This window comes from Schistocerca piceifrons, chromosome X (assembly GCF_021461385.2).
Source record: "Schistocerca piceifrons isolate TAMUIC-IGC-003096 chromosome X, iqSchPice1.1, whole genome shotgun sequence".
In the NCBI taxonomy this organism is placed as follows: Eukaryota; Metazoa; Arthropoda; class Insecta; order Orthoptera; family Acrididae; genus Schistocerca; species Schistocerca piceifrons.
Genome location: NC_060149.1, coordinates 170009622 through 170031047, shown reverse-complemented (window position 1 = coordinate 170031047; position 21426 = coordinate 170009622). Strand labels below are relative to the sequence as shown.

Genomic DNA, 21426 nt, shown 5'->3' with positions numbered 1-21426 from the left:
GACATATGACTTCCCTTGCCTGCATAAGGAAGAGCTCACTGGTGTCATACCCCTATCCTGTCCCTTTGCTGCCCCTCTGTCTATACTTCTTGCTCCTCTCAGCCTCTCCAGCCACAATATCTCACCCCATTAGGGCTTTGGTGCAATGTACCCCCCTCCTCCCCCCCTCCCTCCCTCCCTCCCTCCCTCCCTCCCCTTCCCCCTCCCTCCCTCCCTCCCCCTCCCCCCCCCCCTCTCTCTCTCTCTCTCTCTCTCTCTCTCTCTCTCTCTCTCTCTCTCTCTCTGTGTGTGGGTGTGGGAGAGTGTGAGTGCATGTGTACATTTGAGTTTGTTAGCTCTGATATTACCCCAAAGCTTGTTGATGCCTCAGCTGTTTTGATTTTATTTTTTTATTTTTTATTTCTAAATCTGTTCTTGTTTTTATTTCACTGAGGACTTGCCAGTGTAACTTTCTGCAGTAAATTACAGTCACCTTGTGCTGTGAAAGGTATTCAAAGATCTTGCAATTGATGGTGATTACTGTAAAGTTATATTAGAAATTGAATTGGTGGCACAGTGGTTACCAATGTACTTCCTTCAACTTCCTAAAACCTCTTACTCTTTCCTTACAACCTTCCATCTTTTCTCTCACCAATCTGACATCTGTCGGGTCCCGGGGTTTGAGTAATCTGCACCTACTTCCCAACTTTCTGAAATATGCTCCTCTTTCCTCTCTGATGAAGGTAGTAACAGGTCTGCAGCTAAGAGTAGATTTCTTTTTTCTACTGTTATTTTGTCTATCGTCAGGACTGGGATTTGACCTTTTACAGGTAATTAGGCCTAATGGTCAGCCATACTGTCGCCTTGTAAATTTGGGAGTGTAGATACTATCAGAGCACCTTCTACGATGATAAATAAATTTATTGACAAATAACACTAATCAGGAATTCTTTATTGTAATCAGTCTTAAAATCCTACACCTCATGAAATGTTTGAAAATTAATCCAAAGGATAATAGTTTTGTAAAGGGTAGAACAGAATTTTTCAGAATAAGCTGCTTAATTTTAACTTTTGTAATTTTTTATGGTGAGGGTGATCTATTCCTTTTGGAATATATGTCTTCTTATCTGTGAATCTTCTTACAGGTACCCTTTGCCAGATTAGTCAACATAGTAAACTGATTATCCAGTTGCGAGAAAGTGGTGAACTGAAAAAATTTTCTCTGGCAAATGTCTCACCTAGGCCAGTAATGGCATTCTCTATGGATAAAGTGATGACTACAGAAGAAATATTTAAAATGTGGGCCAAACTTTTTACACTGACTGCTTGCCAGTCTGATACACGACATCCAATATTAGGTATTTAACTTCATATTTTGACAATTTTATTGTTTTTTTTCCATTATGGTTGAGCATTTTTGAGTGTTATTTTTTATTGTGAACAAAACAGGAGTAGCAGTACGATTATTGTAATTTTTGTAGATATATTATTTTTTTCTCAGTGTAAAGCATGAACATTAGCTTTGAGAGACTGTGACATAGTAGTTAGGATTCTCTGTCAAACTTTTATCTTCTCCATATTTTAGATAATGTACTTTTACTGAGTGACAGGTTTTGTTTTGGAATAAAGTTAACATATGTTTTTGCACTCAGTGTTGTAGTTTTGATAGTACTGGCAGTATCATTCTTGATTGGTACAGAAAAAAATGTGATTGACCTAATAAACCAGTACTGAGTAAGAAATCTCCAACATATCCTTTTTCTCAGGAGTGTTAATCCTGCATGGTTAGGAGGAAGGCTCCTATGGAGAAAGGAACAAAAGAAATTAGGTAGTCCAGGATGAAACTTTGAATTCTGAGATTGACATCTTCAACTTTTGTAGTTATGTCATCCTCAGTTGCAAGTAATATTACAGTATGTTGATAATTTTTACTTTTGGATTGTATAACTACAACTGGATGAAACACAATTTTCGTGCCATACATGTTTTGCTTTTATTCTTTGCAAGGCATCTTCAGTGGCTTGGAATGTGTAAATATTTTTACTATTTCGTTTAGTAATATTTTGAAATATTACTACGCCATAGAAAAGCCAACCACCACAACTGTTTATAACTTATACATACATGGTCCCAAAATGTAAACTAAATAATAAAAATATTTACATATTCAAGGCCACTGAAAATGCCTTGCAAAGAATAAAGGCAAAATGCATATGACATGAAAATTGTGTTTCATTCAGTTACAGTTACACAGTCAAAAAGTAAAAATTATCAACATACTATAAAATTCTCAGAGTGCTCTATTGAAGGAAGACTAACTTATTGGTTCCCACTCTTTTAACTGTGTTCAGTACATATGTTGGCAGTATATAATAAATTATAGTGTTACCCCTCAGATATGGTTCCTTCATGAGGTATGTGTAAACAGTATAAAAATATAATTATAAAAAATTAAATGCATGTTGTTTACATCACAACCAAGTTGCACCACTAATGTTACATTAAAATAATAGGAATGATATGCTGCTAGTCTGGGCAAATTTTTGTGCATTGCTGCCTGCCACATTTCAAAAGAAATGACAAAACAAAATTTATCTTAATTTCTCTAGAATCACTGGAAGTTGGTTTGCTGAGGACACAACAGCTACAGCTGGCAGCCCTCAATGCTTGTGCAGAGTTGTTCAGGCATCAGACGTTGCTACGCCGTGCTTTAAAACACCATTCTTTAGAAACATCTTGTCTTGAGGCCTTAAATGAAGAGGAAGATATTGATTTTGACATTGACCCAGATGCAGAAACTCTTCTAATTCAAAAACTCATAGTTAAAGCTACACAGCCATCACCTGTGAAAGCTTCCTATACAAAATCAGATTTACAGGTAAGAAATCAGAAATGAATTATTTTTGTGTAAAGAATGTACGTTTAACTAAATCAGTTGCAGTGATACAGATTTTCATTCTCACGTTAATAAACTGTCACAAGAAAATGCAATAGAAATTTTACAAAGAAATATTTTGTGGAGTGAAAATGTAATAGTATTGATTTTATACTGTGAACATGTCCCACAGCAGGCATAAAATGGTACAAACTCTGCAACGATAATTATGGCTGTCTAGGAAACACTGAATATGGATCAGTTCACTGAAGATCTTTGATAGATATAGCTGCCATTAAATCTAAAAGGCTTTTGAATTTTTGTAGAAAAAAATTATATGTCTTGTTGTCATAATCAGGTGACAAGATCAGTAAGTAATAGGTTAGAGTCAGAACTATAGCTCATTTGGGTAAGGATGGTATAACTATCATCCGAAGTATTATGTGAAGAACAGTCCTGGAATTTGCTTAAAGTTGAGTGGGTAGACAATGATTTGAAATTCACTTTTTCTGAGTAAAATCCAAATTCTCAACTACTGTACCATCTCGCACAATTTTTTGTGGGCAAGGTATACTAAAGATGGAAGATAGCTAATGTTTGAGGAGTCATGTTATCGGAATTAGAGTGCAGCAGTGTGGACTGATATGACAGTAAAACACGTGTAAAACATTGTTGTTATTTAGCCATAAAGAAATAAGCATCTTATGTAGTTGTAATTTGTGCCTGTTCATTCTGTTAACTAGTGTTATGATAGTTGTATGTTATTAAATTGAAGCTTGCTAGTGATGTGATTACATGTGTAGTAGGATCTTCTTGTGACAGTTTCTTAATCTGAAACCTTAGCTAGGAGGGAAATCTTGGGCAGGTGAGGGCCCAGAATTGAAATTCCTAATGAATAAATATCTCTGTGGGACACAAAAGACTTTTGATTTGATGGTACAAATTTATGTTAAGTAACAGAAAAAGAAACTGTCATATGATAGAGGTAGTAGAATGGTTTCTAGAGTAGTTTAATTCCAAATTACGGGTTAGATTGACTGAGACAGAGAAAAAAGCCGTTAAGAATTGTGGTGCACCTAGTTTAACACTGATTTCGATCAAGTAAATCTTCTTGTGTAGTACGAACAGAGTTGTATCAGCGTTTCATAAAATTTTTAGGTACTTTTGTAACTGCTAATGTACTGTGAAGAAAACATGTAGTGTATCATATGTGGCATCACATGCAGTGGCACTCAAAGGAAATGACTCAGCTTTTAGATTTGACATGTTTGGAGCAGCTGCATTTTTTGTCTTTTATTTTATTTTTGCTGTCTCCTTCTTTTAAAAACACAGGTATGTTTTTTCTAGGTGTAGTCCAAATAGCATTAAATGACAGGCTTCTGCACATACAAACAAAAGTACGTTGTGGATGGAAGCCAAATAAGGACCATTTCTAGATTAGAGTGAAAGTCGCACAAATAAAACTCTAGTCGTATGTAGAATCGCTAAGCAGGTCTAAGGCATCCACTCAGTCTCTTGTTGACCAGTCTGGTGTGGCAGTTGAAGATAGCAATACAAAAGCTGAAGTTTTAAATTTCATGTTCAAGAAATCGTTCACACAGAAGAATCGTACAAACATACCGTCATTTGACCATTGGACAGATTGCCATATTGATGACACAGTAGTAAGCATACCTGGCATAGTCCTTCACCCAGTGCAAAGTCCCAAGCAACTTGGAAAAAAGCACAGATGACTCCAGTGTATAAGAAAGGTAGCAGAAAGGACCCTCAATATTACAGACCAATATCCCTAACTTCCATTTGCTGCAGAATCCTTGAAGATTTCTCAGTTTATATATAATAAACTTTCTTGAGGCTGGGTAGATTGTGTGCACGATTCAGCATGGTTTTAGAAAGCATTGCTCATACGGAACTCAGCTTACCCTTTTCTCATATGAAATACTGAGAATTATGGATGAAGGGCAACAAGCAGATTCCACATTTTTAGATTTCCGGAAAGCATTTGACAATGTGCCTCATTGTAGACTGTTAACAAAGGCATGAGCATATGGAACAAGTTCACAGATATGTGAGTGGTTTGAAGACTTCTTAAATAATGGAACCCATTATGTTTTCTTCGACGACGAGTGTTCATCAGAGACAATGGTATAATCAGGAGTGCCCCAGGGAAGTGTGAGAGGGCCACTGTTGTTCTCTGTATACATACATGATGTGGCTGAAAGGGTGGGCAGCAATCTGTTGATGCTGTGGTGTACAGTAAGGTGTTGAAGGTGAGTGACCATAGGCAGATACAAGATGACTTAGACAAAATTTCCATTTGGTGTGATGATTGCATCAAGCCCCAAATGTGGAAAAATGTAAGTTAACGCAGGTGAGTAGGAAGATCAAACCTGTAATGTTCGGATACAGTATTACTAGTGTCCTGCTTAACACAGTTAAATTGTTTAAATATCCAGGTGTAACATTGCAAAGCGATGTAAGGCGGAATGAGCATGTGAGAACTGTGGTAGGGAAGGCGAACAGTTGAATTTCGTTTATTTGAAGAATTTTAGGATAAAATGGTTCACCTGTAAAGGAGACCTCATATAGGATGCTGGTGCAATCTATTCTTAAGTACTGCACAAGTGTTTGGGATCCGTACCAGATCGGACTGAAGGAAGACGTTGAAGCAATTCAGAGGTGGGCTGCTAGATTTGTTACTGGTAGGTCTGAACAACACATAAGGTACTCAAATGATAATCCGTGGAGTGAAGGTGAAGGATTTTCCGAGAAGCACAATTGAGAAAATTTAGAGAACAAGCTTTGAAGCTGACTGCTGAATGATTCTACTGCTGCCAACGTACATTGCACATATGGACCACGAAGATAAGATTTGAGAAATTAGGGCTCATATAGAGGCATACAGACAGCCGTGTTTCCCTCGCTGTAGTTGCGAGTGGAACAGGAAAGGAAATGACAATTAGTGGTACAGGGTACCCTCCAAAACACACCATGCAGCAGTTTGCGGAGTATCTGTGTAGATGTAGATGTAGATAACATCCATAATGTGGCAAATTTTCTATATTTAGAACTTTTCATATAGCTAAAATATATAACAGGGCAAAGAAAAATTATTCATAGTTACAAGTTTGAAGAGTATAAGTAATACAAAATTTGATGTAATTTCAAAATGCTATTTAAAAAATAAAAAAATCTGTATTACTACCCTCTGTTTACCCCATTACCATCTTTAGTTCCTAATCTATCTAGGATTAAACTAATATTTTTATTTGCAAGAACTATTTCAATATCTGTGGATGTAAACAGACAGCGAAGACATGCACCAGCACAAGACATTGAAAAAACATTTGTTTTGCTCATACTGCATCATAAAGCATTCAGTACTATACATTTTTCTTTTATTTCAGTCAACATCTGTGGAACAGTGGGAGCATAGTCACACAGTTCTGTGATCCCATATTTGAAATCAATGGCTATAGTTGTGTTCCATAATTTCCCACACGTATTAAACGTACCTTCAAATGCCACAGTAAAATTTTCTGCAACAATAACATATTGTAGTTTCAGGCATTCTGAAACCAAAACGGGCACCAGCCACTTGATACTCACCCTTTTCTATCCCCAGAGTAACAAGGAATAAAAAAAATTTGGATGAACAAGTAAAATGCAAATATCTATGGAACTTCACCAGGAGTAGACAGTAAAGTTATCTGAAGTGCTGTAGCAAGAAGTCCAACTTCAGTGTTAATTTCGACCTTTCTTCATTCTTTCAAAATCCTGTTTGTACTAATCCATTATTGTCCCTTGTTACCAAATTAAAGAACCCCCCAATACCTAAAATGTAGGAAAGTTTTTGTTTTTTTATGCTCCCTCCAATTTGACACCACCTGCAAGCAGATTTGTTAAAAAATCTGTTATTATCTTTTTTTCTTTTTAATTTCATCAAAAGTATTCTGATCTATATACATGTGGGTAAAATAGATTAATAAATAATCAGATTCTAATTTCATTCTCCTACACAATGCCATTGAAAATATATATATATAATAGAGGGAAACATTCCACGCGGGAAAAATATATTTAAAAACAAAGATGATGTGAGTTACCATACGAAAGCGCTGGCAGGTCGATAGAAACACAAACATTTTTGGTTGGTAGACAACGATGTGCATAAAGGTTAGGTGGTTGTGTTGCCACCAAAACACGTTAAAGGGTGGAGAAATTCGGGAAAATTTCGAAAAAACTACGTGTAAATGTATTAATCCACCGTTTCTAGTTCACAAACAGTTCCTTTCACCTATTAAACAACCATTTCGGCTAGTTCTAATAACTTTCGTTTTATTTCCATTTCCGTTTATTTACACATCATTGATCATTTTTAGCTGCTTCCCACAGGTTTTAACATCATTATTTCTTTGTCAGACAATTGTTAGCCTCATTCTCATAATCTGCCACCACAAAACCACTCCTTTTAATACATTTACACGTAGTTTTTTCGAAATTTTCCCGAATTTCTCCACCCTTTAACGTGTTTTGGTGGCAACACAACCACCTAACCTTTATGCACATCGTTGTCTACCAACCAAAAATGTTTGTGTTTCTATCGACCTGCCAGCGCTTTCGTATGGTAAGTCACATCATCTTTGTTTTTAGATATATTTTTTCCCACGTGGAATGTTTCCCTCTATTTTTTATATATTTGTTGTTGTGGTCTTCAGTCCTGAGACTGGTTTGATGCAGCTCTCCATGCTACTCTATCCTGTGCCAGCTTCATCATCTCCCAGCACCTACTGCAACCTACATCCTTCTGAATCTGCTTAGTGTATTCATCTCTTGGTCTCCCTCTATGATTTTTACCCTCCACGCTGCCCTCCAGTACTAAATTGGTGATCCCTTGATGCCTCAGAACATGTCCTACCAACCGATCCCTTCTTCTGGTCAAGTTGTGCCACAAACTTCTCTTCTCCCCAATCCTCTTCAATACTTCCTCATTAGTTATGTGATCTACCCATATAATCTTCAGCATTCTTCTGTAGCACCACATTTCGAAAGCTTCTATTCTCCTCCTGTCCAAACTATTTATTGTCCATGTTTCACTTCCATATATGGCTACACTCCATACAAATACTTTCAGAAACGACTTCCTGACACTTAAATCTGTACTCGATGTTAACAAACTTCTATTCTTCAGAAACGCTTTCCTTGCCATTGCAAGTCTACATTTTATATCCTCTCTACTTCGACCATCATTAGTTATTTTGCTCCCCAAATAGCAAAACTCCTTTACTACTTTAAGTGTCTCATTTCCTAATCTAATTCCCTCAGCATCACCCGATTTAATTTGACTACATTCTATTATCCATGTTTTGCTTTTGTTGATGTTCATCGTATATCCTCCTTTCAAGACGCTATCCATTCCATTCACCTGCTCTTCCAACTCCTTTGCTGTCTCAGACAGAATTACAATGTCATCGGCGAACCTCCAAGTTTTAGTTTTTATTTCTTCTCCATGGATTTTAATGCCTACTCCGAATTTTTCTCTTGTTTCCTTTACTGCTTGCTCAATATACAGATTGAATAACATCGGGGAGAGGCTACAACCCTGTCTTACTCCCTTCCCAACAACTGCTTCCCTTTCATGTCCCTCGACTCTTATAACTGCCATCTGGTTTCTGTACAAATTGTAAATAACCTTTCGCTCCCTGTATTTTACCCCTGCCACCTTTTTACACACAAAGATGATGTAAAAGGCAAAGAGTTTGGGCAGAGATGTCAGTCGAAGCGGAAGTACAGAGGCAAAGATGTTGTTGAATGACAGGTGAGGTATGAGCGGCGGCAACTTGAAATTAGTGGAGGTTGAGGCCTGGTGGGTAACGGGAATAGAGGATATACTGAAGGGCAAGTTCCCATCTCCGGAGTTCTGATAGATTGGTGTTAGTGGGAAGTATCCAGATAACCCAGACGGTGTAACACTGTGCCAAGATGTGCTGACCGTGCACCAAGGCATGTTTAGCCACAGGGTGATCCTCATTACCAACAAACACTGTCTGCCTTTGTCCATTCATGCGAATGGACAGTTTGTTGCTGGTCATTCCCACATAGAATGCATCACAGTGTAGGCAGGTCAGTTGGTAAATCACGTGGGTGCTTTCACACGTGGCTCTGCCTTTGATCGTGTACACCTTCCGGGTTACAGGACTGGAGTAGGTGGTGATGGGAGGGTGTATGGTACAGGTTTTACACCAGGGGCAGTTACAAGGGTAGGAGCCAGAGGGTAGGGAAGGTGGTTTGGGGATTTCATAGGGATGAACCAAGAGGTTACGAAGGTTAGGTGGATGGTGGAAAGACACTCTTGGTGGAGTGGGGAGGATTTCATGAAGGATGGATCTCATTTCAGGGCAGGATTTGAGATGTCAGTCGAAGCGGACGTACAAACTGTTTGCCTTTACAAATGTCTGCATGTGTCTGTGTATGTGCGGATGGATGTGTGTGTGTGCGCGTGCGTGCGCGAATGTATACCTGTCCTTTTTTCCCCCTAAGGTAAGTCTTTCCGCTCCCGGGATTGGAATGACTCCTTACCCTCTCCCTTACGACCCACATCCTTTCGTCTTTCCCTCTCCTCCTCTCTTTCCTGGTGAAGCAACCGTTGGTTGCAAAAGCTTGAATTTTGTGTGTATGTTTGTGTTTGTTTGTGTGTCTATCAACATGCCAGCGCTTTTGTTTGGTAAGTTACATCATCTTTGTTAAATGTACGTTGCTCTAAATGGTAATTATAAATATAAATTTTTCCTTAAGATAAAGACAGTTTTCAGTATTGTTTTGCTCTAAGAAGTGCAGCATACCTGGAATCTTAATATTTTCACATTTAAATCATTTACAGACAACATACTTCATAGATTAGTAGTAATATCTGGCCTTATCAGACACTTTCAGACAATGTGGAAGTTGGCATCTTCAATTCAAACTGAATTTTGAACATATGTAAGAATACCAACTTTATGAAAACTTGTACACAAAACATTAACTAAGAGCTTAAATTTGTATCTTACTGTTATAACAGTAACTGCTAATATATCCCAAGTGTCTGATTGGAGGTTTCACGTAACTCCTAACCTATCACTCTTTCATAATAAAGTAGTAGCCAACATGAGAAGAAAAATACATTCGTATGTAGTGGAAAGAATATCCCCTTAAAACAGCGTAGGAGTGTCAAAACTACTCAAACTGCCAATCTTCTCTGCCTTCAGGCTTGCCGTGCACTATTCCATCCCAAAAAAGCAAATATTAGTTATCCAGATTCATAAGGGTGCACACAGCTTTTTTGACTCCTACTCTCATCTCACACATCTCATCACAAGTCGCCATCTTTAAGTCAACTTTCATTTGTTATGTGCTCCTTTAAAATAGGTACAGAATATACCCTCTTCAGAAAGGTAAACACTGTAAAGCTAAACCACTAAACCAAATATCATGTAATAGATCTGTGTTATAAACGTCAGGAGTTGCTATTTTTGGAAGTAGAAGTATGAAATTTGCTCTGGATGTGTGTGTGTGTGTGTGTGTGTGTGTGTGTGTGTGTGTGTGTGTGAGAGAGAGAGAGAGAGAGAGAGAGAGAGAGAGAGAGAGAGAGAGAGAGAAATTATATGGTAGAACAATATATCAGCTTATAATAGTCAATGTCAAATGGTATTTAAACTTTTTCTGTTGTGTCATTACTTACATTAACTTACTTACCTGCCTCTTCATTTATCTTCGCTCTGGGATGTGCTGCCTTCACGTGCATTCTTCTTCAGTTCTTGAGGAGCAAAATTTTTATGTTAAAAATTCATGGATCAATATTTATTTTTTGGTTCAAGCTCATGCTTTATGGCCATTATATAGATGAGAACATATTCTCAATGCTCCATAAGCATTATTTGACACATTTAGTACAAATTTTTAATCTAGATTAATTTTGTGATGGCTGTTAATGTTTCAGATAGCTGCTTTGAATGTGAGTCAGTTCCTGGCCAATGAGGCAGAAAAACATATACGAAATCCATGTGACAGCATTAGTATGAGGAATGAAACTGCAAGTAATAAAGTTGCTTCAAAGAAAGTCCATCTACCTTCTCCTTCTCTGTCACCAACTGTTGGACAGCTTACAGAAATGGGTTTTCCCAGACGGAATGTTGAATGTGCTATAAAGGCATTAGGTAAGTGTCCCTTGATGAATGTCTTCCTTTTCTGAACTTGTTTTCATGTGTATCATTATTTGTCAATCTCTAGGCATTTCAACGTTTGTATCACACACACATTGTAGTGCTTCTCATGATTAAAGGTTGTAGTACTTGGAACAATGAATGAAAATGTAGGTACCTCTGTATGACATTAATTATATGTTTCAAGAGGATCAAAGCAGAGTGTTTTATGTAATGAATCAAAACTTTGACATATTGAAGATATGTTCAGCACCTGTGTGTAAGGTTATTGATTTCACCTAGGCATCTTATAAAGTAGAATTCAGTGTGAGGAGCTGGTTGTCTACATTTAAGAATTTTTCTTGTGATAGTGAAGCAAGGAAAGTGTCATCTGAGGATATGGCCTACAGTTGTATAACTATCTGTAGTGAAAGCCTTGCTTTTTATCAGTGGCTCTGTAAATACATTGCATAAGAAAACATTAATTGATTAAAATTTTAACAGGCAGAAAGGTCACTGAAGTCAAAGCCCATAGGTATTTGTGACAGTAGGGTTACCCATCATTGTTAATTTCGTTGATGATAATGGAGAATTAGGGATGGAGAATTTAATGTCATTTTTATGTAAGGAGTTGCAACATATGTAAAAGTTCGGCATTAAGTCAGGAATGTTGAAACAAGCAGTTTTCGTGGCGATCAGAACTCAGAAGCATGTTCTTGTGTGTTGTTATGGAAGAATACTTCTTTTGTCATTATAAGTCTACAGATTCACTTTAGGAAACTTTCACTTATTTATGAGAAACCGAGATGAATTATTGAGCTGCCTATGAGACAAGAAGAAACAGTAATTAGCGGAGAGTTCAGTGTAGATTTCTTAAAAGGTGCCGACTTGAAAAATGAATGGGAATCATTGTTTCAGTTCTCTGGTCACTTGACGCATGTCCGAGTGGTGGTCAAGTTCAATCCTTGCCTTAGCAAACATCTTCTCAGAGGGCATCACAACAACATTGATTACAATGTGTTCTGTAAGCTGTTCCAGTGTTCTTGGGTGTGGGGGTACATAAACATGTTCTTAATGTACCCTCAAAGGAAAAAATTAGGAGGTCTTAGGTTAGGTGACCTTGGGGGGGTGCGGGGTGGGGGCCACGGAACAGAGCGACTTCACTTCAGCACTGTGCCCAACCTAGCAATGCAATGCCCAACTTAGGCAATGATGAGGGGATGCCCTAACTTGTTGGGAGATGAAATTCATGGAATCAGGAGTCGGTTGTGAAAACAACCACAGCCGCAACACGCGAAGTGAAGACGTACCCATTACAGTCTTCTCACAGAAAAAAAACAGCTCTTCCATATTTATCTGTGACACTGCACAGAAAACATTAATCTTCAGCAAATCTTGTTCATGTCCGAAAATTTCATGTGAATTTTCAGTGCCCCACACTCTCACTTTGTGGTGATTAACCTTTCCACATAAATGGAAGGTTGCTTCATCACTGTATGTTAGCTTGGAGGTGAAATGTTCATCCTCAAGTGCATCATGATACAAAATTGATTGCCGGCCATAATCTTCTGGTTTTAATTATTGCACGAGCTGCAGACAGAATGGTTTGAAATTTAGCCTCTGTTGTTAAATCTTCCACGCAGTTTGCTGTGATAATTCCAAGATTATGGCTTGTGTAAACTGTTCATTTTTTGGACTGCATATGAAAGTATCCCTCACCTTCTCCACTCTTACGTCTGACACACTTGGTTGACTAGTACTTTTCTGTTTACAGGGACAACCAGTGTCCCTAAATTGTGGATACCAGGGTGCAATGCTCTGTTTACATTGCGGTTCTTGATCATAATTCCTTCTGAATGCATGCTGCACTGTTGTAACAGATAAACATCTCGCATATTACAACACACACAAACTCTTTTCTTGCTTTGTTGCCACTTTGTCAAGGCACTGCATTTGTAATACAAACTGGGGGGCAGAAAGCAAACTCTGTGAGTTTACAGTTCTATTCATGCATCACTCATATTTGCACATGTAATACTTTGGAAAATATATAACTCAGAAAATGAATGAATCATGTATAGAAATCTTATATTTTAAGGAAAGTCATTAAAATGTCCACTAATATGAATTTAATAATGCTGATAATAATATTAAAACTAATAGGATATTGTCAAACAGGAGATGGGACAAACAATCTGTGTACAAGATACTACACTGAAGTGACAAAAGTCATGGGATAGCGATATGCACGTATACAGATGGTGGTAGTATCACATACACAATGTATAAAAGGGCAGTGCATTGGCAGAGTTGTCATTTGTACTGAGATGATTCAAGTGGAAAGGTTTCCAATGTGTTTACAGCCCCACAGTGGGAATTGTCAGACTATGAACTTGGAATTGTAACTGGAGCTTGATGCATAGGACATTCTGTTTCAGAAATTGTTAGGGAATTCAATATCCCAATATCCACAGAGTCAAGAGTGCGCCAAGAATACCGAATTTCAGGCACTACCTCTCACCATAGACAGCGCAGTGACCAGCAGCCTCCACTTAATGACCGAGAGCAGCGGAATTTTCATAGAGTTGTCATTGTTAACAGACAAGCAGCACTGCATGAAATAACTGCAAAAATCAATGTGGCATGTACAATGAAAGTATCCGTTAAGATAGTGTAGCAAAATTTGGCATTAATGGGGCATGGTAACAGACAGCGAATGTGAGTCGCATTGCTAATGGCGTGACATTGTCTGCACCTCCTCTCCTGGTTTCATGAGCATATCGGTTGGATCCTGGATGACTGGAAAACTGTGACCAGGTCAGAAGAGTCCTGATTTCAGTTGGTAAGAACTGATGGGGGGGGTTCGAGTGTAGCGCAGACCCCAGAAAACCATGGATCCAGCTTGTCAACAAGGCACTGTGCAAGCTGGTGGTAGCTCCATAATGGTGCGGGCTGCATTTACATGGAATAGATGGGGTCCTCTGGACCAACTAAACCGATCATTGACTGGATATGGTTACATTCAGCGACTTTGAAACTGTCTGCAGGATTCATGGACTTCATGTTCCCAAACAACATATCGTGTCACCAGGCCTCAGTTTTTCATATTTGGCTTGAAGAACATTCCAGACAATTCATGAGAATGATTTGGTCACAGAGATCACACATCATGAATTGCATCAAAAATTTATGGTACATTATCAAGAGGTCAGTTTGTGCACAATGTTCTGCACTGTCAACACGTTCACAAGTGTGGAGGGTATAGAGGTAGCATGGCTCATTATTTCTGGAGGGGACTTCCAATGACTTGTCCATGCCTCATTGAGTTGCTGCACTATGCCAGGCAAAATAAGGTCTGACATGATATTAAGGGGCATCCCATGACTTTTGTCCCATCAGTGTATAACAATTAAATTAAATGACACTGTTGTGATTGATAATTCACAAGTTGCAAGTATTTTTAACAGTGTAGCAGGAGTATTTGAAACGATGTAGCAGCAGAATTAGGATTAAATGTGTCTGTTGAAGAAGCAAGAGAATGTATTGAAAATGTCATTCCATAAAACGTTAAGCAATTTGAAGTAGCAACTACATATTTCACTGAAATTAATAGAAATAAAAAAACTGTGGAAAACAAAAGCTCATATGCTACTCATGTAATGTCAAACAGATTTCGGAAAAATTGTTCTAACTTAATAAGTAATGTCCTTAGTAATATGTAATGCATTAGGGGCATAGGGAATTATTCCAGACAGATTAAAATGTGTAGTTGTGAAACGTTTGTATAAGGCTGGAGCTAAGAAAGACTTAAATAATTATTGTCCAGTTTTCTTACTGATATCTATTTCCAAAATACTTGACAAAGTAATGCACTCATGAGTAGTCTCAGATTTAGGTAGAAACAGTTTACTTAGCATATCACAATTTAGATTCCAAAGGGATTGCTCAACTGAGAATTTCTTTACATACAGCTAGTTTGAATCATACTTAACAAACAGAATGAAAAAGTTGTACTAAATAATTCAAACAATACTGGAAGGAGAGGAAATGTTAGTGACTGGGGAGAATTCACAAAGGGAGACTCACAGCGTTCAGTTACGGGTCTCCTACTTTTTGTAATACACTGACGGCAAAAAATCCTTTTAGAGGTTTCTGATTCACTTAGGATTTATTGTTGCAATGATTACATTTACAGATCAATAGCACAAGCAATTCTGAGGTACCAGCTATCAACCCTTGCTGAAACACCCATATTAGTGTGTGGTATAGCCTCCATGGGCAGCAATGCAGATGCGAACTGCTCAATCTGTTCATGTAGTTCTGTAAGAGTTCTTGGTTGATCAGTCACTTCTCATCCCATCGTATCTCACATGTGCTCAATTGGAGACAAGTCCAGAGATTGTGCTGGACAGGGAAGTTGCTGCACGTCTTGCAGAGCACATTGAGTTTCAGAGCAGTGTGTGGGTAAGCATTATCCTATTAGAACAACACATCACTTTCCTGTTGCAAGAATGGTAAAAGAAAGGATCTAACAACATTCTGAATGTACCAAACACTGGTTTCCATCCCCTCCAGAAACACCAAATGTGGGCGAGACCTGTAGCTTTTCACACCCCAGACCATACAGCCTGGGGTGGCACCAGTGTGCCTTGAACAAATGCACTCTATGAGAAAGCACTCACCAGGTTGACACTGTGCACACTAATAATCATCATTTGTGTGCAGGCATTATCTGCTTTCATTGCTAAAGACCTCTGCATGGCATTCCATCTTCCAAGTGGTCCTCTGACAGTACCAGTTAAGCTGTGCACATCGATGCCATGGCATGAGTGGAAGATAGGCTAGAGGTATGCTTGCCAATAGTCCCACTGCTAATAACTGGTTCACAACAGTTCCTGTTGTTACCTCAGGACTCACAAGTGCTCTTATCTGTGCTGTGGTGGCTGTACAATCTGCTCCTGCTGTCTTTACAATATGACGATTTGTCATAGCACTACTGGCACAGCGTGTCCAACTTGTGTGGCAATTCTCTGAAATGACAATGTTGCCACTCAAATGGCTACAATTGGATCTCTTTCAAACTCCCACAGTTGACTGTAGCATGCACAAGTGCATGTCTGTGGCATGTTTGCCTGCTTGCTTCACATGTTTGCACCACATTGAGCTTTCTGGCTGTGAGCATTCCCTCTTATAGGGTAGAAACAGACGACACTCTGGTAGCTATGTCCCAACATTATCTGTTGACAGATGACATTGGAGCCCTTATCAGTACATATACTACCCCCCAGGTGGCATATGCCATCATCTGATCAAAATCGATTTCATCTTTCCAGGTATACCTTTTTGTTTTGCAGTGTACATATGTGAATAACCTTCCACTTAATATTCAACATGCAGAATTGGTACATGTTGCAGATGATGCTAGTGTTATAATAAATCCGGTTAGAGAGAAAGCAACAGAAAAGATTATTAATGATATTGTTCAAAAAATTATAAAGCAGTTCTTGGAAAATGGGCTCTCCCTAAATTTTGAGAAAGTAAAGTAAACACCTCTCACAGATTAGGCCTTAGACCTGTTTTGAAAGACAACTACTACCTTCCAAGGCTATACAAGGAGTGATCTACAATTGTGGGACATATGATCAGTGTGTTGACAGTCCCTTGAACTGTTATTGCCAGAGATGAATCGCTGATGACGCTGCAGTGGTTCCTTAATTCAAGCAGCTCCTCGTTTGGCCTCACAAGGACTGAGTGGACCATGTACCAGACCTCCCTACCTCAGAAAAAAGTCAGGCATTCAGTATTTAGTTCTGTACAGTAAATGTAGTCATATCAACAGTTGATGTAGGAAATGCATAGTAGTCAGTAAATGGGGTACAATGCTCAAAAATTTTTGAGTGTACACATTTATGAAAACCTTGAACTGGAAGAAACGTATTGCTGAGATTCTCAATCAAGTAAGTTCTGCTACTTTTGCTCTTTATGTAATTAGTAGTCTTGGGAACAAACGAATCAACATATTTTGCATATTTCAACTAAATGATATATTATGGAATAATTTTCTGGCATGAATCATCACTTAGAGAGAAAGTATAGATTGCATAGAAGTAAACGGTAAGAAGAATATATGGTGTTTGCCCATGGTCATCTTAATATACATTTCATCTAAATATTCTCAATTTTAGGAAGCAAGTGAAGCAATTCAGAGGCATGCTGCTAAATTTGCTATCAGTACATTCTTGATCAGCATGCAATTTTGACAGTGGTGCTTTGTGAACTGATATGGGAATCCCTGGAGGGAAACATACTTGTAAATAGTTAGCATGTAGCTATATTTACAAAATAATTTATGATGTGAATTTAAAATGACTTTTTCCATCCCATTAGGATTTAGCATGCAGATGATCCATGAAATGTGAAACTAACATTATAAATCATGTTCTACACAAATGTGTGCCAAGCAAGGTCAAATAGCCAACATTACCTAACCGTACTGTTTGAAAGTTGTTGTAAATACAATGAATGGTACAATTTCACAACATAAGGCTTCTTGTGATTGTACAATAATTTCCACATTCAGATCTTGTTGAAAGGTCTTTCAGAAAGTTTTAGAAAGTACTTTTTCTAAGTAAATCCAATGAACAAATCAAAATCTTGCATCCAGTATGTCATGGATCAGTTTTAGAGTTGTTGAAGACAGTAAACAGCAAGCCTAAGTATTAAATTATGCTTTTTAAACCACATTCATGCATGATGATCTTACTGCCATACCACTACAGACAAAAAATTCACGTGTGGGTAACACTGAAATAAGCTCTTACATTGTCAAAATATAACTGAAACTATTCAAAGTGAATGAGTCACCATGCCATGGCTTGTTATTGGATTTAAAGTATGAACATCCAAAAGTAGCGCAATTCCTAGCCCACATTTATTGGGAATATATCATGAAGGAAAGGTGGCTGGGAAGGATCACAAGTCACATTATCTGCAGCCTGCCATCCGAACAGTTGTCCAATGTCAACACCTTATAGCCATCTTCTATGATCTGCGAAGGGCTCATGACACTACATCCTCACTACCTTACACGAGTGGTGTCTCCGGGGTGCGCTCCCGATTTTTATCCACACTGTCTTGTTGCACAATACTTTCTGGGTTTGAGTTGCTTCCCACAGTACACCCCTGCCCCCTACGCCAGAGAATGGAGTCCCGCAAGACTCTGTACTGAGTGCCTGTCTCTTTCTAATAGCCATCAATGGTCTAGCAGCAGCTGTGAGGTCCTCAGTATCACCTTCCTTGTATGCTGATGACTTTCGCCTCTACTATTGCTCCTGTATTGTGGGTATAGCTGAACGTCAACTGTAAGGCTGTATGTGAAAGGCGCAGTCATGGGCTCTCACCTGTGGCTTTTGTTTTTCAACTACCAAGACCCCCGTTATGTACTTCTGTTGATGTTGTATCTTTCACCCACAGTCAGAACTTTACTTTGACGACAAACTATTCAACGCACAGGAGACTTATCATTTTTTAGGACTAGTCTTTGATGCTCAGTTGACGTGGGTTCCCCATCTTTGCCAGGTTAAACGAAAGTGCTGGCTGCACCTTAATACACTGCATTGCCTGAGTAACACCAGCTGGGTGCAGACCACACTACCCTTCTGTGGCTTTACAGAGCCCTGACACAACCCAGTTTTGATTTTGGGAGTCTGATATACTATTTAACATTGCACTCAGCATTGCGGATACTGGATGTGATACACCAATGCAGAGTCCAACTTGCAACAGGAGCCTGTTGAACTAGTCCTGCAAACAGCGTACTCTCGGAGGCTGGCGTCCCTCCATTGCGGATCAGGATCGAACACCAGCTTGTCAGTTATGCTACACACATTCTCAGCTCCCCTAAGCATCTGACATACCATCTCCTCTTTCCAAACACGGAAACCCATCTTCCACAACAGCAGCCCAGATCAGGCACTGTGATCGCAATCCACATCCGGTCTCTCCTGTCTGAACTTCAGTTGTTTTCTCTACCACTTTTCCTCCTGGCCCATTCACATACGCCTCCATGGTGCATCCCTCAGCCACAGCTTCGTCTTGACTTATTGCAAGGTCTGAATTACTTGGTTCACCACGAGGTCCTTCACCACCAATTTTTCTGCAACCTTGACCCATCCCAGGATTCAGAAGTAGGCTCTACTGATGCCTCGAAGGTTGCTGGTCACATAGGCTTTGCTTATACTCATGCAGGACATACTGATTTGTGCTTCTAGCCAGATGGCTGTTTGTTTTCGCTGTGGAGTTGGTAAGCATCTCTCGTGCTCTTGAGCGTATCTGTTCCTACACCAGTGAGTGCTTTCTCGTCTGCAGTGACTCCTTGAACAGTGTTACCCCTACCACTCATTGGTCATTGCTTTCCAGGATTCCCTGTATGCCCTTGAACAATGTGTATGCTCAGTGACCTTCGTCTGGGTCCCAGGCCACATCGGGATCCCGGGGAATGAACTTGATGAAACGTGGTGAAACTGGCTACCAGTAAACCCCTCTTGAGATCTCCAATCAGTATTAGGCTGTCAAGTTTTAGGGATTGGGAATATGGAATGGCTCTCTCAGGCTTCACCAGACAAACTACAGGTGATAAAGGAGACTATGAATCTGTGGAGATCCTCCATGCAGGCCTCTCACAAGAAATGTACTATCCTTTGCTGGCTCCACATTGGCCTTACTTGGCTGACTCCTAGTCATCTCCTCCATTGCAAGGTCCCACCTCACTGTCATTGTGGATCCCATTGGATGGTGGTCCACATATTGCTGGACTGTTCCAACCTAGCCACCCTGCGGCAGACTGTCGATCTCCCTGACTCCATACCCCAGGTATTATGAGGCAATGCCTCAGTGGCTGGCTTAGTTTTACATTTTATTCACGAAGGGGCCTTTTATCACTCACTTTAAAGGAAGGCCACTTAACCTTATCGGCCCATTGAGGGGTTGGCAGAACACTCTGTTGCTTCCTTTGCCCATCATTGCAGTCTGGTTTTGGGGGCTTTCAGCTGCTCCCTAGATGAGGCACCTTGCATATTTTTCTTCCTCTCTCCCTTTTTTCTTCTTTGTCCCTTACCTTACCTTCATTGACCTTTGGTAGACATTGAGGTTTTCTTCCCCTGGGTTTTGTACAGTAGGCCATTTCTGATGTATAGGGATGTAGGCTTGTCTGTTTGAGGAACAAGGGACTAATGACAGTAGTTTTGTCCCTTTAAACGTCTATCCAAGCAAGCAAGCAACCAACCAACCAATCATGTATACTTAGTGGTAATATGCAGCCCTACTGTGCCCTTCACACCCCACTATGACTAGTTCCAAGTCTCTCTCTCTCTCTCTCTCTCTCTCTCTCTCTCTCTCTCTCTCTCTCTCTCTCTCTCTCTTTTCTCCCCCCCCCCCCCCCTCTCACCATCACTTCCCTCCCCCATTTACTGATTATTAATTGTTTCTTTATCACTTGAGTCATGTAACAAAGTATAATGAGGAGGATGCAAAGAAGCATGTCTAAATAATATGTCTACATCTACATTTATGTCTACATACATACTCCACAAGTCACCATACAGTGTGTTGCGAAGAGTAACTTTTACCATCACTAGTCCTTTCCTGTCCCATTCGCAGGTAGCGCAAGGGAAGAATGATTGTCTATATGCCTGTGTACAAGCCGAAAATTCCATTTTCTTCAAAATGTACATTGGCGGCAATAAAATCGTTCTGCTGTCAGCCCAGCAGTACTCAAATGAGCTATACTTTCCTAAAATTCTCCCAGTAAACTGAAGTTGACCGTTCACATTCCCCACTGTTTTGGGTTGGCAGGAGAGCCAACACCGTGTTACTAGAGGAAGCCGAAAGGCACGCGTTTTAGCTCACGCAGGCTGGCGTGAGGTCTGGAACAGGACAAGGAAATTAGAATTTAGAAAAACGGACGTAGCTGGTGGAATACTTAACTTAAATCCATTAATGATGAACGTCGGTCTTGACAGTACATGATTCATAATATCAATAGTAACTGGTAATGGCGCCTTGCTAAGTTGTAGCAAATGACGTAGCTGATGGTTATGCTAACTATCGTCTCGGCAAATGAGAGTGTATTTTGTCAGTGAACCATCGCTAGCAAAGTCAGTTGTACAACTGGGCGAGTGCTAGGAAGTCTCTCTAGACCTGCCGTGTGGCGGCGCTCGGTCTGCAATCACTGATAGTGGCGACACGCAGGTCTGATGTATACTAACGGACCGCGGCCGATTTAAAGGCTACCACCTAGCAAGTGTGGTGTCTGGCGGTGACACCACATTCCTCCCCCGAAAATCGGCGTGCGGTTGTGGCATAAGGCTTCCGCCCGCCATGGGGAGGACCCCA

At 39.6% G+C, this 21426-nt stretch overlaps 1 protein-coding gene across 1 annotated transcript in view; it reads left to right on the top strand.

Moving 5' to 3' along the window:
• Positions 1 to 21426, top strand: part of LOC124723043 (E3 ubiquitin-protein ligase HERC2) — an 819840-nt gene that overhangs the window by 398643 nt on the left and 399771 nt on the right. The window contains exons 42-44 of the mRNA XM_047248222.1: positions 1125 to 1337; positions 2589 to 2857; positions 10833 to 11049. Coding sequence (XP_047104178.1) covers positions 1125 to 1337; positions 2589 to 2857; positions 10833 to 11049 — 699 coding nt within the window. The remainder of the gene's footprint in view (positions 1 to 1124; positions 1338 to 2588; positions 2858 to 10832; positions 11050 to 21426) is intronic.